Source organism: Echiichthys vipera, assembly GCF_963691815.1.
Source record: "Echiichthys vipera genome assembly, chromosome: X".
NCBI classification, from domain to species: Eukaryota; Metazoa; Chordata; class Actinopteri; order Perciformes; family Trachinidae; genus Echiichthys; species Echiichthys vipera.
The window spans coordinates 33,481,563-33,496,562 of record NC_139825.1 but is presented as its reverse complement, the minus strand read 5'-3'; the positions used below and the strand labels follow the sequence as shown (position 1 = coordinate 33,496,562).

General features: G+C 39.6%; 2 protein-coding genes across 5 annotated transcripts in view; one reads left to right on the top strand and one right to left on the bottom strand.

Annotated features, from left to right (window-relative positions):
• Window positions 1–12,286, top strand: part of LOC310965311 (histone deacetylase 7-like) — a 51,618-nt gene extending 39,332 nt beyond the window's left edge. For all 4 annotated transcript variants that reach the window (XM_083938826.1, XM_083938825.1, XM_083938827.1 and 1 more), the window contains exons 20-25: window positions 1,379–1,476; window positions 4,765–4,883; window positions 6,109–6,242; window positions 6,478–6,562; window positions 9,083–9,230; window positions 10,009–12,286. In XM_083938826.1, coding sequence (XP_083794952.1) covers window positions 1,379–1,476; window positions 4,765–4,883; window positions 6,109–6,242; window positions 6,478–6,562; window positions 9,083–9,230; window positions 10,009–10,015 — 591 coding nt within the window. In that variant the 3' untranslated portion in view covers window positions 10,016–12,286. The remainder of the gene's footprint in view (window positions 1–1,378; window positions 1,477–4,764; window positions 4,884–6,108; window positions 6,243–6,477; window positions 6,563–9,082; window positions 9,231–10,008) is intronic.
• Window positions 12,287–12,495: 209 nt separating this feature from the next.
• The window catches only part of LOC310966089 (twist-related protein 2-like), a 6,800-nt gene continuing 4,295 nt past the window's right edge, over window positions 12,496–15,000 (bottom strand). The window contains exon 2 of the mRNA XM_083939897.1: window positions 12,496–13,549. The gene's annotated coding sequence lies outside the window, so the exon portion shown is untranslated. The remainder of the gene's footprint in view (window positions 13,550–15,000) is intronic.

Genomic DNA, 15,000 nt, shown 5'->3' with positions numbered 1-15,000 from the left:
CTGGAGTCTCGCTGTCCCCCGTGTAGGTATATAACACACCATGGGGTAGGGGTGTGATGTCATAGTTATAACAGAGAGTGCAGAATACCACACAGAAACCAGCCATGGCATAATCCAGTCCAGCAACTCAAGAAACATAAAAGACAGAAAGAGGACAGAGAGGAGCGCAAAAGACTTAGAGCAATAGCAAGAATTGTATGTGTGTGTGTGTGTGTGTGTGTGTGTGTGTGAGAGAGAGAGAGAGAGCGTGTGCATATGCGTGTGCATATGCGTGTGCACATGCGTGTGCACATGCGTGTGCATGCGGGTACATTACCAGTTGGCAAAGGACGGGAGGTCTCATGTGTTTTTAGTTTGCCCTGTGAACATCCCGTCCACTGAGAGAAGAATGGAGACAGACGCTCTGCGATGCTCATCAGCATTCTTTCAAACATCCTCTCACACCCATACACACACGTGCAAACACACACACACACACACATACAAAGGAAATTACCACGCCTTGTTGCCAAGAGTATGTCAATCAACCTCCTCATTCTGCCCTCAATCTGACACATTGACTGATGGTGAAGGGCTTTGAGAACAGCTAAATGGCTGCTAGCAGGACTACAAAGAGAAAGGCAGGAATCTTTAAACCATCTTTCCAAGACCCGGGCCTCAGTTCACTCTGCCCCAAATATGTGAGGTCGAACTGAGAGAACCTCCATCTACTCTGCCTGGCATTTTGGAAGTAAACGTCAATCTCAATACAGCAAATAAAATCCACTAAATCCTTTTCAGCACGTCATAAAATGTAAATGAGGAGTGTATATTTTATTTGACATGTCATTTATACCAAACCTACTAAATGCCAATATACAGAACGCAGACATTCCAGTTATAAACATATATATAAATATAATGTAATAGAAATATATACAAATAATATATTTTCAATATATAAATAGAAGATTTTGAGATCAGGCAGTTATTTCCAAATGTGATATATATTTCCCAGTATAGCTATAACCCAAAGCTTGGGAATCATAAACGGGTGTAGCTCTGTTGTGGCTCAGAGTGATTTATAAGACCATTTGACAAATTGTATCAAAATCAAAATGGAGGGACAGGGGTGTTGAATTAATAGCCACCCGTCTTTCATTTAGGAATCATAATGACTCCCGGGTGCTGCTTTAAAGAGATTCAGACGCTTTTCCTCGATTGGTGCAATGCAACGTTTTGGAACAGCCCAACTTATTTTGTGAACATTTGACACAAATCTGTCATCGTCACAAAGTTTCTCAACTCTCACTGGGACTCATTAACTTTCTTGACGTTCCCAGAGACTCTTTTCTTCTCTGAGTCTCACTCTCTCTCTCTTTCTCCGCTCTCCATCCAGGTGGGTGCAGGTGCAGGCGAGGGCTTTAATGTGAATGTAGGATGGACAGGGGGGCTGAACCCTCCCATGGGTGACGCAGAGTACCTGGCTGCATTCAGGTAAAGAAAGACCTCAAGCTGTGTCTGTTTGTCACATCATATTTCTTTCCATAATGCAGCACTCTACGGTTTATAATCCAAAACTAAAGGTCTGCACTGGTGTTTCTGCATGTGTAAGCTCATGTGCTACAAATTAGATATACTTGCATACATTACTGTCTGTTGACCATACCATAGTTTTCATATTAGTGAGTATGTTTCACTTCATTCTAGGCTTTCATAAGGTTCAGTTTGTGATGCTGCTTTCAGTCAAACGAGTTACATCACTGTCAAGGTTGTTATTCAAACCACCTCAGGTAGAGTATCATGATGTTGGTGAGCTAGTTTAGCTAATAAAAACACATTTTCATGGGGAGCAGGAAAGTGGTTTTTTTTCAGTGTGTGTGCCAGGAGGATAAACAATAAGCCATTATTTTTCTCCTCGTGGTTGAAACACCTTTTGAGTCTATTATCATGCAAATATTCTGTAATGTTGAATCTTGTTGGATCTTAATTAGAACTGCAACAAACAATTATTTTTATTATCAATTAAAAGTCCAAAAGTGACGAGTCCAAAGTGATATCTTTCAATTTGTTTTCCTTTACAATTTTTCACTTGTTTTGTCAGTCCAAAACACAAAGATACTCCGTTTGATATGATATAAAACAGGGGGAAACAGCAGATCTCCATATTTGAGAGTCTGATTGCAGCATTTTTCTGCTATTTTGGCATGAAAAAGTACTCAAACGATTAATCAGTTATCCAAATAGTTGGCTGTTATCTTTCTGTTGATCGACTAATTGCTTAGTCGACTAATTGCAGCTCTAATTTTAACGTCTGATTCCTGATTTCCTCTGAAAAATGGTTGCCAGTAATGTCTACTGTAATGTCTGTTTTTGCAATGATGTAAGGCCACATCTTTCCATTGATTGTTGAGCTAAAAACAAAACCATAAACCAACCTTGATGTGTTAGGGAAACTCACCTTTGCTCTCACCACAATTTACATTTCATTCACGCTATTTTTCCTGAATGAATATACTTTGGTTCTACACTGTAACAAACTCTGTCAGCAACACTGGCTCGCCACCAGATGATTAAACATTATGTGAGCTCTACACGGCTCTGTATGCAGCAGACACAGTGGGTGGGCCCCTCGTCAAAGGAAAGATGCTAATGAGCTAACCCATACTGGTAAAAAATCCATAGAGCCAATAGGCAGGCTCGGAAACACTAAGTCCAGTGTTTACTGGAGCTCTGGATGCTAATTAAGAAACAACTGGTCTTTTCCTGAGCAGGCGTCTGGTTTTGGTATTTTTCATCCAGTTTGGGAAATGGCAAGTGTTTTCATGTGTAAAACTTCCTCAGTAAACCACACTGTAGTACAGTACCGTATTGTGTGTTACCCCAAGAAACTTCGCCCTGTATCAAAGCTCTGTGGAGAAGGAGTGTCCTGGTGGTCCAGTGGTTTGAGGCACATACCATGTAGCTGTGATGTCCGGGGTGCATATCCGGCGAAAGACCTTTGTTGCAAGTCATCATGAGTAACAACCCCGTGTTTACTGACACGGTCAACTATCTAATTAAGGCAAAAAAATTACACAATAATAGTAAAAATGTCATTTGGATTTGCAGAATTGATAAAGTGGTACAGGAAGGATTTTTGTAAAAAAAAATATAAACATTTTTTCAGTGAACTTTGCCATCAGTCTGTGAATTAACTGGTGCAAATAAATGCATAACACGCTATACAGACCAAATTTAATGCATCATGAATTCATGTTTATGCAATTAAGTATCTAGTCCGGTGCCAGTTCTGTAATTCAATTCGAATACATGATTTAGACGACAGGATGTTCCAGAGTCTGTGTGTTTCTCTTCTGGATGGAACAGAAAACTAGCGGTTGTTGATGTGTGTCTCTGTTTTTGGGTGTGTGTTAGTGACAGGGGAAATATTGTGGTCGAGAGTGGGACTCTAGTACAATCAAGAGAAAGCTCAGCTGCGTTGAGGTTAAGTGTCATGACGTAGTGTGCGTGTATGTGCGGAGGATTACTGAGGTGGTCAGAATTTCAGGTCAGTCTAATCACCGGTAGCACAGCGCACGTATAACTCCAAGTTTCAAAAGAAGAGCATGTATGTTTTTATATATTTTTGGCTCGTGCATAGAACATATGTATGCATGTACATATTTTCATGTGCTTTTCTAGGTGGCTTCTGATGGATGACAAACTATGGAAGAGAGGAGAGCAGAACAGAGGGGAAGAAGTGGGGGGTGCATTGTTAGGGAATCCAAAGGCGGCGTAATTAGGCCCAATGGATCCCAGATGGCTGGCTGTCAGTGACGTGAGAAGAGGGACGAGCTCCTAATGGGAACCAGACGCACACAAACGCCTTTGAACTGCCGCTGAGAGAGAGAGAGAGAGAGAGAGAGAGAGAGAGAGAGAGAAAGAGGGTGGGGGGGGGGAGAAATCAAACGCGGCATGGACCATGCGCTCTTGCTAAATAACTGGCAGCGGGAGACGAGAGGAAGTGGGGAGGAGAGCATAAAGGCGAGGAAAGTGGTCTACCCTGTGTAGAGAATACAGTATATGGGCGTCTCAGTCCAGATATGTCAAAGGTCTCATTTTTATCTGCTTGTGTCACTCGCAAAAAAACAAAACTTTTCAGTGTTTGCCACCTGTCCTGCCTATATTTGCTTTACTTTGACCATTTAAAAAAATGTAAATGTTTGCAGAACGCTCTTGCTCCTTTTTTTTCAGCAGTGATCTGCTTCACATTTAAACAGTTGCACACTTTCACACCTGGGAGGGAGCTACCCCACCTTCTAGTGTTGGCCACTTACCAGGAGTGGATCGAGAACAGAGATCAAGCGCTTGGAACATGGCCTTTGATAATTTATCTTTCATCATTTTTAAATGGAAGGAGTTTACAATGAAGCAAATGTTTGCAGTTAACAAACCAGAAAAAAAACATCTTTCATTGTCCAAGTGTTCCAGTCGCAGATCAATCACCTCAACTATGCAGTTATTTGATGTTGTTTACAGGAAACGTAAAATTCAGTTTATTACAATAACTAATGTTTCAGTCTATTCTGATGTTAAATCAGTACCTCAGTGACGTCCTCTCTCACATTTTTATCTTGTACCAGTTAAGTTCATTCATTTTTTCACAAATTATGAACACCTGTTGAAAACATGATTTCTTAAATGTGTTATCTAATTTCAGCTAGGCCGCAGGACTTGAATGAATGCAACATACCATACAGCATTTTTGTTCACAACACGTTGTTTTCCCCTCTTCCTCCTCAGAGCCGTGGTGATGCCCATCGCCCACAAGTTTTCTCCTGATGTGGTGCTGGTGTCTGCTGGCTTTGATGCTGTCGAAGGACATTTGTCATCACTGGGAGGCTACAAGGTCACAGCCAAGTGTAAGCCTCAATCAGCCCCTCATTTACATTAACAGGCTCTTACACACAGACATAGACATAGATATGAATCAGTGTTAAAGTCACAGTGAAACGGAGGTTAGAGCGGTGTACAGTTTCAAGAGGGATTTAAATCAAATCCTTTGAATTTCATTGATGATCGCTGAAAAGTAGGCCGGCTTACAGTTTTGCACGATACGTAGTTGCAGGACTGTTCAGGACACCTCTCTCACCTGCCATTAGATCAGGAGGACGGTATTGTCTGGCGGCAGTGGCGGCGGTTCTGTTCATCTGCACTTGGCGTTACAGTAATGAATCTTGGTTCTTTGGCACTAACTGTGACGGATGGATGTCATGACATCATTGGTTGAAATTGGTTGATACCAGCCTACGGGAACACATGCCATATTTTGTATTACAGGACAAAAACATGTTTGGATTTTTATATGAAATAAAAATATATATATATAAATATATATAAATAAAATAGTTTGGGGTTGCTGTTTTCTTAGCATATATTGTCAAGAAGATGCAAAATACGACCAGGGGATGTGTATCAACTTTAAAATCTCACAAAGTGCAGTCTGAAATCCATCATACTTATTTAGACATATCTATGTTGATTTCTCTTGTGCTGGTGAAAGTGAGTCATAGTTTTCTGATTGACCTCTGTCTCATATGAACCCGCTTTTGTTTTTTTATAATTTTTTAACCTTCTGTTTAGCATTGATATGAAGTCGTCCTGCATTTTATGTTAATACCCTTATTTTGAATGCAGACACCAGGCCAGATTGTCTTACTAGATAGCTTCCCCAGCTAACTTTGGGGAAAATGGTAGAATCATGAAGCTTGTTTATTCCTCTTAAACTCTCAGCTAAACAGTCCGAAGTGTTGATGTCTGACATTAGCTTCAGGTGAGCAGCAATGTTTAATGCAGGAGTTTTTATCAAAACAAACCTGAAAATGTGCAACTTCAGAGAGACTAGAAACTTTGTTTGTGCACTGATTTAAGAAGACCTTAGTTTTTACTATTCTATTTACTTTACTGCCTTCTATATTTAGATAAATGTACAGTAGATTCATTAATACAGATTTGTAAATGATGAGCGCAGATCTATACATGCACAGCAATTTTGTGAGTTTGAGGCTAAAGTGGAAAAAAAGACAAACTTTCACCGAACACTGAAGGAAAAGCCTCTTTTGATCTGAGTGTGTTGTTATCTACCAGGTTTTGGCTTCCTGACCCGTCAGCTGATGTCACTGGCCGGGGGTCGTGTGGTCCTGGCTCTGGAAGGAGGACATGATCTCAAGGCCATCTGTGATGCCTCTGAAGCCTGCGTCAGCGCCTTGCTGGGCATGGAGGTGAAATGCATGTGTGTGTGTGTGTGTGTGTGTGTGTGTGTGTGTGTGTGTGTGTGTGTGTGTGTGTGTGTGTGTGTGTGTGTGTGTGTGTGTGTGTGTGTGCGTGTGTGTGCGTGTGTGTGTGTGTGTGTGTGTGTGTGTGTGTGTGTGTGTGTGTGTACGTGCAGTACATGTGTGTTTCTGTAAAAATATACAGTATGTTTTCATCCTACCGCTCATTCTGCCTTTATCCCAGGTGGAGCCCCTGTCCCAGCTCGTGTTGGACCAGAAGCCTTGTGAAAATGCGGTCCAGTCACTGCAGACAGTCATCCAGGTTCAGGGTGAGAACTGACACCTGATAGCAACACAACCATTTCGATTCAGAACGTTTGCAGCCCTGTGAAAAATATATAAATACACATTTTTGTGTTGGGTGCATCAACATAGAAATCAGTCACATTTTAACGCACAGTTTTTCATTGTATATGCCTATAGGCCAATAGATTTTTTGTATTTGTATTGAAAACATCCTAACAAATCTGTCCTGCAGAGACCTTGATGTTTCCAGTTTTGCAATGCTGCCGCTCACCTGGAAAGCTCAACATTGGAACCGACCCGCTAACTACAAATTATCGCTAAAATCAATTCCAGACTTCACCAGGCCTGACACATTAATATAAGACTCGCAACCTGACCAGTAGGCTAATGAAATATGCTGTAAGCTGGCTGCTGGGCAGTAACTGTAGGGCTGCATAACAAGGACATGTATTCATGTTTTAGAATATATATGTATTCTAAAATATATATATATATATATATTGATAAAAGCACCTTTCACATGCAGATTGTGCAGGAAGAAACATGCTACAGTTTACTGTAAATTATTTTCACTTGTGTTTCCACGTGCGCAGGCCACAACACACACACACTCACACACACACACACACACACACACACACACACACACACACACACACACACACACACACACACACACACTTGACACCTCTCCAAAACCACAACCATGACACCATCATTAGTTATTTAAATCTTCCGACAGGACACCAGGATTTAACTGTTGATCTGAAAGATTCACAGTTTAAAGATTGAGTTAATTTGTGAAATAGCAGCAATTTATTATTTTGTTTGGAAATTTAAGGACATAAGGCATAAATTAGGGTTTTTGGATATGGAGAGGAGGATCAGAACCATAGAGTTCAGAATGTTAGAAGAATCAGCTGCATGTTCACTGTCATTTTTTTGTGTTGTCCCTAACCTTTCATTATTCAAACGTGAAAATAATTTTTACAATATAGATAAATAGAAAAGAATGTGCTAATTTTGAGGCTAGATTTTTGATGTCTTCAGAGAGTCCATGGTGTTAGTTAGGGAGTTAGAGACTTTTCACACATCAGTGTTTTGGAAAATCTTTGAAACAAATGTTTCTAAATTTCATTTTTCAATTTTTCCTCTTAAGTTGTTGCCATCTATTTTATCTAACCTGCACATTTTTTCCTTTACTCTCACCACCATTATTGGTGTCAGCTGCTTTTACTACTTTCTCAATCTCTCCAAGGTCCACCATAAGCTGATCACAAGCAAATGTCACATACACATGAAATGTCACAACAAATATGAGATAAATATATTCCTATCAACTGATTTGAAGTTAATAAGAATACACATTATCCACAAAGATGATGTGTATCTGCCCAGTTGTCACAAGTGAGTACAGTGCTTTAAGTTGAAGATGAGGTTAAAGAAATACACCTGTTACTGTCACAAAAAATGGTAGTCACGTCACCATGTTCACCGCCTTACGCATGGGAGTATTTCAATAATAATATAGCCTCAAATTACATAGAGGACAGGAGGAGCAACACAGGATCCATGGTGAAATTACAATGATTGGGATTTTAGAACATTTATACATTTCAGGGTATCCAAATAGTTTTCATTTTAAACAAAACAACTTCTACTTTTCAACTTGGCTTCTGCTGCTGTTGTTTGATTTTAAATTACAAATATCTGTCAAGCTTACAGTTGTCAATTCTCAATCCACTTTTCGCGTTTTATTATTCCACCTGTTACAATTACCAAAAAAAAGTTTCTATTTCTACAAGCAGCTTTTTTTTTACATTTCTGTACTTTGGTCTCTGATTAGCACTCTCCTCCCTTTGTCTCCTCATCCCTCCTGCTCTCTGGCCACCTCTCCTCCTTTACATCCCTGTCTCCCATCCCTCCCTCCAGCCGTCCCACACACAGACAGACGCACACACACACACACACACACGGCCGCCCTGGCTCCAATTATCTTCAAACACTTCTCTGGCACACGACCTTTGCAACATCCCCTCCTGATTGCACACAAATGTTATCCCAACCAAATTAGATTAATTAAAAATATTTGCAAAGCCACAAGAATGTTAAGCCCATAGTTTAGGCCCGGGGTGAAATATATGAGTATTGCATGGACAGCCAGAACACACACACATGCTCATAGATGAACACATTTGCAAACACTGATTGATTTTTACTTATACTGTGTGTCACAAGACTTCAGCCTGGAGACCCTGAGAGAACAGATGGAGTTTGAGTTTACATTTCTGAAATTATCAACATGGATATTTAGACCATGGGCTGTTTATATGACAGTCCGTGCTTATATTCAGATCAAACGGCTACAACTGGTGGATCAAACACCAAGTACTGCTTTTTAATAATGCATTGCAGGCACTTTCCTTCAAGGAACCATTCTGAATGAAAACAACACTGGAATACCAACAACTGAGGCCATTAATCTTTCTCTCTTTCTCCTCCCTTCCCACTCTCCATCTTTCTCATCTTCTCGCTTCCTGCAGGTGAGTACTGGCAGAGTGTGAAGGATTCCACAGTCACGGTGGGTCTGTCTTACCTGCAGGCACAGAGACGGAGGCTGAGACGAGACTCGGACAGTGACGCTGTCAGTGCCATTGCCTCGCTGTCGATGGGCGCTATCACCTCTGACAAGTAGGGACAACATTGTATTTTAACGTTCCATATTGTAAAAAGTGAGATTTCTGTGTGTGTGTGTGTTTTCCTTCTAAAGGCAGGTTGAGGTGCTATATCAATAGGCTACTGTGAAATTTACAAATCACTTAATCCACAGAGGAAAACATACAGCCCATATTCAGATACGTCAGAAATCCTTTAGGGCTGGAGTTAATATTTTGCACTAAAGGTTTTGATAAAATTAGAAAATACTCAATATTTTTTATATATTACGTATTAAATTTAAACTGGATTTAAAAAGGCATTACCATGTGGTAATTTAACATAGGCTATTAATTTATTTAATTATCAGAGAACATACAATAACGTGATAGAATTGGCCCTATTGTCCAGCCCTAACTTCTGTACGGTTGTGAGGTCACAGCTATACAAGTGCCACAGTCATTCCCCAGCAGCAATGACGGTGCAGAGACGCCGGGAGCACAAATGTGGAAGACCCAGAAACACTGACCATCAGAGCAGACTGGGTTTTTTTTAGAAGGGGCTTAAAGAGACAGGCGTTAAAACAGCGTTTCGGACAGAGGGCGATTACAGGTATATTCAGACAGACAGTATTAGAAAAAGACTGTGTTTTTTGAACATTAAAGCATGTAAAGATGTTCTAGTAGAAACACAAAATACAAGTATGAACCTGAAAATTAGCATACTATGTCCCCTTTAATATCATATGCATTATCAATTTACCATTCTTTACTTTATGTATAATACAATATCTCTCTTTCTCTCATTCATCAAGGAAGTAGCCAGAAAAACTGACAGTGAACAGTGGTTCCCTCTGAGGAAAGAGACAACTGTCTTCAACCAAGTCTCTATGGAAACACACACACACACACAAACACCACTGGAAGCTGGCGTCGTCTTTAGTTTGACCACTGTATTCATGGCCTCACAAAAACTCCTCCACCTGCGTGACTACTGGCTGCAGTCCGACCACTATGATACAAACACACACTGAGCAACAACATTCATACTCTCATGAGCCTCTACAGGCTTTTCCTGAAGAGGACAACGGTCATTTAACCCGAGAAAAAACATTGAAAAGAAAAAGACAACCAGAGGCAGATTAATGAAGGATCTTCACTCTCTTGTAGCATTGGGAGAACATGACGTAGCATGAACACACACTTGACAAAGCACAGCTCTGCAACGTTAAACATTCACCTTGAAAATGATTCCCACAAGACCTGCAAAAGACCCCTCAGACTGTTGTAACCTTGAAGGCGGGGTCAAAGGTCACCTTGGCTTACTGGAGCCAATCAATCCGAGCGGAAGGAGCCATCCATGCAGGATACACTGCGGAGCAAATATATACAAAGCATCCTGTTATGATGATGTCATTTGTCTGAATGTGACATTGATCCAATGAAGGAAAAGATCAGCATCTTCTGATCGTTTTGCACTGCACCATTCTGTAATGTGAACTGGACAAGATGGAGGAGACGCAGCCACATCCGCCATGTTGTCAATCAAACATCTTGTTTGTTCATGTTTTTAGTTTATTTGAATATTCATTCATTTGACCTTTGGCACACATTTTTTGTCAACGTCAGCAAGAGTTTTTTTTGTTTGTTTGTTTAAGAATCCAGTAAGAGTGAAGCTACAGTGACGTCTAAGATACATATGTTTCATATTGTTTTGTATGTCCACATATTTTCTTTAATCGTTTTTTTTTTTTTTTTCTTGGCCTTGCCGGGCAAGCACATGCAGCAAGACTTTAGATGTCTGTAGTTATTGTTATGGGTCCTCTGCAGATATAAAAGAAGTCTTTGATGAAGTGCCTTTTAAAAGTGTAGACAAACTGTAGTTTGGCATGAGTCACAATGGAAAGCTAAAACCTCGCCTGAGTGTCAATATCCGAGGAGAAAGATATACTACACACGTCAGCAAAGACAGAAATCACCCATGATGCCTCAGTGCAGCGTGACCACTCAAAAATGATTGTATATGTGACAATGCAGATCACATTTTGGATGAGAAGCATCCAAAATCTTCATGACAATCCCACACTTAAAGTGCCCTCAGGATGGGAGTATCGGAACAATTTGTGTCTTAAAATCTGAACTTTAATAATGTTTGTTAAGTGGACCAGTGTTTCTACCTGTGGATGATCATTCCTGCTGTACTTTGTAAATTTATTTTACTTTATTTCTTTCATAACGACGACAAACTGACATGTCCTTTGTTCATCATTGACATAGCAGCGGTCTGTTTACTGTCAGCGACGGGGATGTTTTCCTCCCCGGACCAAACAATGACATTTTAGCAGTCATGATGGAGCAATAATACTGAGATAGTTGAATATCCACACAGTGCAATTGGACACAGGTTAAGCGCAACCAAAGCTTATGAGAACAATGTGCCGTCCCTGGACTGGCATGGCTTAAAGAACTTCAAAGACTTTGAAGAGTTTGTGAATGTTTCTTTTTTCTATCCAAACAGTTGAACAGCACCAAAAGCACAGGATGGATATATAAACAAATTCATTTCTAGAGAAAAACCTATTTAAACATTCAGATTCTGTGTCTTTGAAGTGCTCTTTGCATGTCTAATGCAATTTTGACAGTGCTTTTTTTTTTTTTTAGTACGTTTCTTTCTTTCTTTATGTTGCATTGTGTACGCAACTCAAAACCTGTCAAATCTCTGTTAATGTCATGAAAATGTGAAAACAAATGACGGAGAGTTTCAGCTCCATATAATGTAGGACAGTCCGAGTGAAGCTTTGCGTAGTTTTACAAGAGCGTTCATAACAGCGATCTGATATATTTACGTCTTGTCTTCTGTCTTAATTCATGAAAATGACTTATTTTTGTATTTGATCTCAAACATGAACCATGTGCTTAAATAGAGACCAAATTTATCAGCCTGTGTGCCTTGAGGTATGCTGACAAACCTGTATGAAGGTAGCCTTAACAAACTGGATCTTAATTAAAACTGCAGGCAAAGTCCAGTTTTCTCTTAACTGACTCTGTGACTTGTTTCTGTACAGTGTACATAATGACTTTGTTTCATTTTTGTCTGCCTTTGTCTTTTCTACTTCATTTCTTTCTTAATAAAGGTAAATGATATACAAAAGATCGTTGAGTTATTTCTAACAGCTCGGTCCTTTTAGCTTTGTTAATGTTGCATCATTTTATTTCAGCAAATTAAACCACGGCTTCCCCTCATTCGTGAATTACAGCCAATTTGTGCTTTATTCCTTTGATATCAAGATATTACACTCATATACAGCATCAAGAAAAGTTTTATTGTCCACAGGAGCTGACACATCAAAGATTATCAAAAGCAAATGCAAAACAAACATCATCAAACAGTAATAAGACTACTTATGGTTTCAGACAAATCCTCTATATTATGACTAGAATCACTTTATTATCACTTTGGTGCATTTTACAAGAAACTTTCTGCTTTTGCATTATTCAGTCAAAACACTCACAGCAAGTATGCAAAGAACTTTTTAAAGCGGCAGGAAAAGGACATACATTAATCAGATTGTCTAGCATATTATAATACAACTTTCTGCAATTCTCACTTAAATCAGAAAAGCTGAAGTGAAAATAAACAGAAGTGGAATAGTGGCTGAACTGTGATCAGTGGTTTAAGACATTTTCCCATGGGCGTTTTTCTTTAAAGCCAAGTGTAATGCATGAGCAGAGTTAAAGTAGTACAGTGTGCATACACCAAATTCACAAACAGATACACTTTAAAACCCCAAAAAGCTATCCAGTTGCTACAGCACAACAAAGTAGAAGATCTGCTTCAGATTCCTCGTGCTCTTCTTTTTCCCACAAAACGGGGCTTTGAGAGCCAGAGTGATTAGCTTATTAGCATTTTAGCTGTAAACATTCATTGGCTGTGACCGCCCTCTAACCATCACTGTGCCATTATCATTAGTCATCTTAATGTCTGTCTGGCAGTGAGTCATCCAATGCGAAGAGTTAGCTGGATGATGGTTATCACGATGTTACCCAAGGCACTCGAACCAGCAGCCATTTTGTTTCATTGTCAACGCAGGCCAGCTGTTTGTTTGTTTTCCTTGTTTTCATCAATAAAAAAAGTTCAGCACTTGACTGTCTTGTCTCCTCCTCTCCTCTGTGTTTCAGAAACACAGAACGGTTAGAGCCAAGCTGCAAGAATACATCTCAGTCTCAGGAGTTGAGTACGTAGCCAGAGAAAAACAAAAAAGGTTTTGGAAAGACTTTTGTTTTTTAAATGGGGGGATTTTCTTTTGAGGCAGGAACACATTTCTTCTTTGCGTGAATTTTCCATTTGTTGGTTTTCTGCAGGGATGAGAAACATAGAAATTAGTTAATATTATATAAATATAACCCTTTAAAGGTAGGACATGTGTCATCTCAAACATGTGTGCAAAACATTTTTTGAAATGTGTGTTGAGGTTATAAAATGTGTGTACAAACAAACGCTTCTGTTTAGTGGAAAGTGGAAAAATCCCTTCAGCTCCTTTAACTTCTCCTCTCTTGTTTTAACAAGCAAACATTTAATCTGGAGCATTCTCAGTCTCACCCTAATTACAGTGTGCCTTCCCATGCTTCAAAGAAAGACAGAGACAGAAGAAGAAGAGGAAGTCAGAAAGAATTAGTTGTATGTTTGTGGGTGTCAGTCCGTCACATGACTTTCATTATGCCATGAAAGTGTGAATGTGTAGATTAACAGACAAAATCTTTTCTTTGTCATGTCAGGTCGCAAAGTGCAGGGCGACTATTTTGCTGTTCACATTTGCTGTATTTTTTGTTTACACAAAAGTTATTTTTTAAACGTATTTATCTGTCTGGTTTTAAAATCATTAATATTAAAAGTTTCAATCATTAAGATTTTCTAATTAAGGCTTAAACCCCATGTTTGATATGACAACATTTTACTCCAGAAGCCATTCAGTTTACTTTTTCTATATCGTAGCTTTTATTGATAGTTTTGATTGATAGTGGCAGAGTCCCCCACTCTTGCGCGGGAAACAACTGTTAAAGCAAACTGATTTAAAGGTGCTACTGCTGTTGTTTTGTTTCATAAAGCATTTTCATTTTTTATTCTGCACTTGTTTTAAATTATTAAATCTTTTATTTTAAATTGCACATAACTTTTTCTCTATTTCTTTAAATACTGACAGATCCTGATGTATTTTGGCAGATATGTGGTGTTTTGTTGCCTACGTGTCAAACCAGAAGTCATTCCTCCATGACTCTCTATCATGCAGCTCTCTCAGCAAGGCCAACACACATACAAATGTGCAAGCACATATGAATGCAGCATTCAAATGCACACACACTAAACACACACACACGACCCTCCCACATGCGCTCAACTCAAAGTTTGGCTCTCTCAAAATAAAGATGACTATCAGAAGCCACAATATTCTGGATGATGCGTTTAAAACGTAGATGAGTCCTAGAGGACTTTACATCTGCTCCTAGATCGGTCTGGAGTGAAAGCCAGAGATTTAATATGCACAGCAGAGCATCCAACAGCTGGTCAGTCCAAACTTTAAAACACACACACACACACAGACGCAGCAGAGCCAGAGGTTCCGGCAGAGGAAAGAGCAGTGACAGGCATTTTGATTAAAGTATAAACAGAAGGGAGAGTATAGTTTTTTCAACTCAAACAGAACAATCGTTTCATTCTGAAAGAGTGTGTGTGTGTGTGTGTGTGTGTGTGTGTGTGTGTGTGTGTGTGTGTGTGTGTGTGTGTGTGTGTGTGTGTGTGTGTGTGTGTG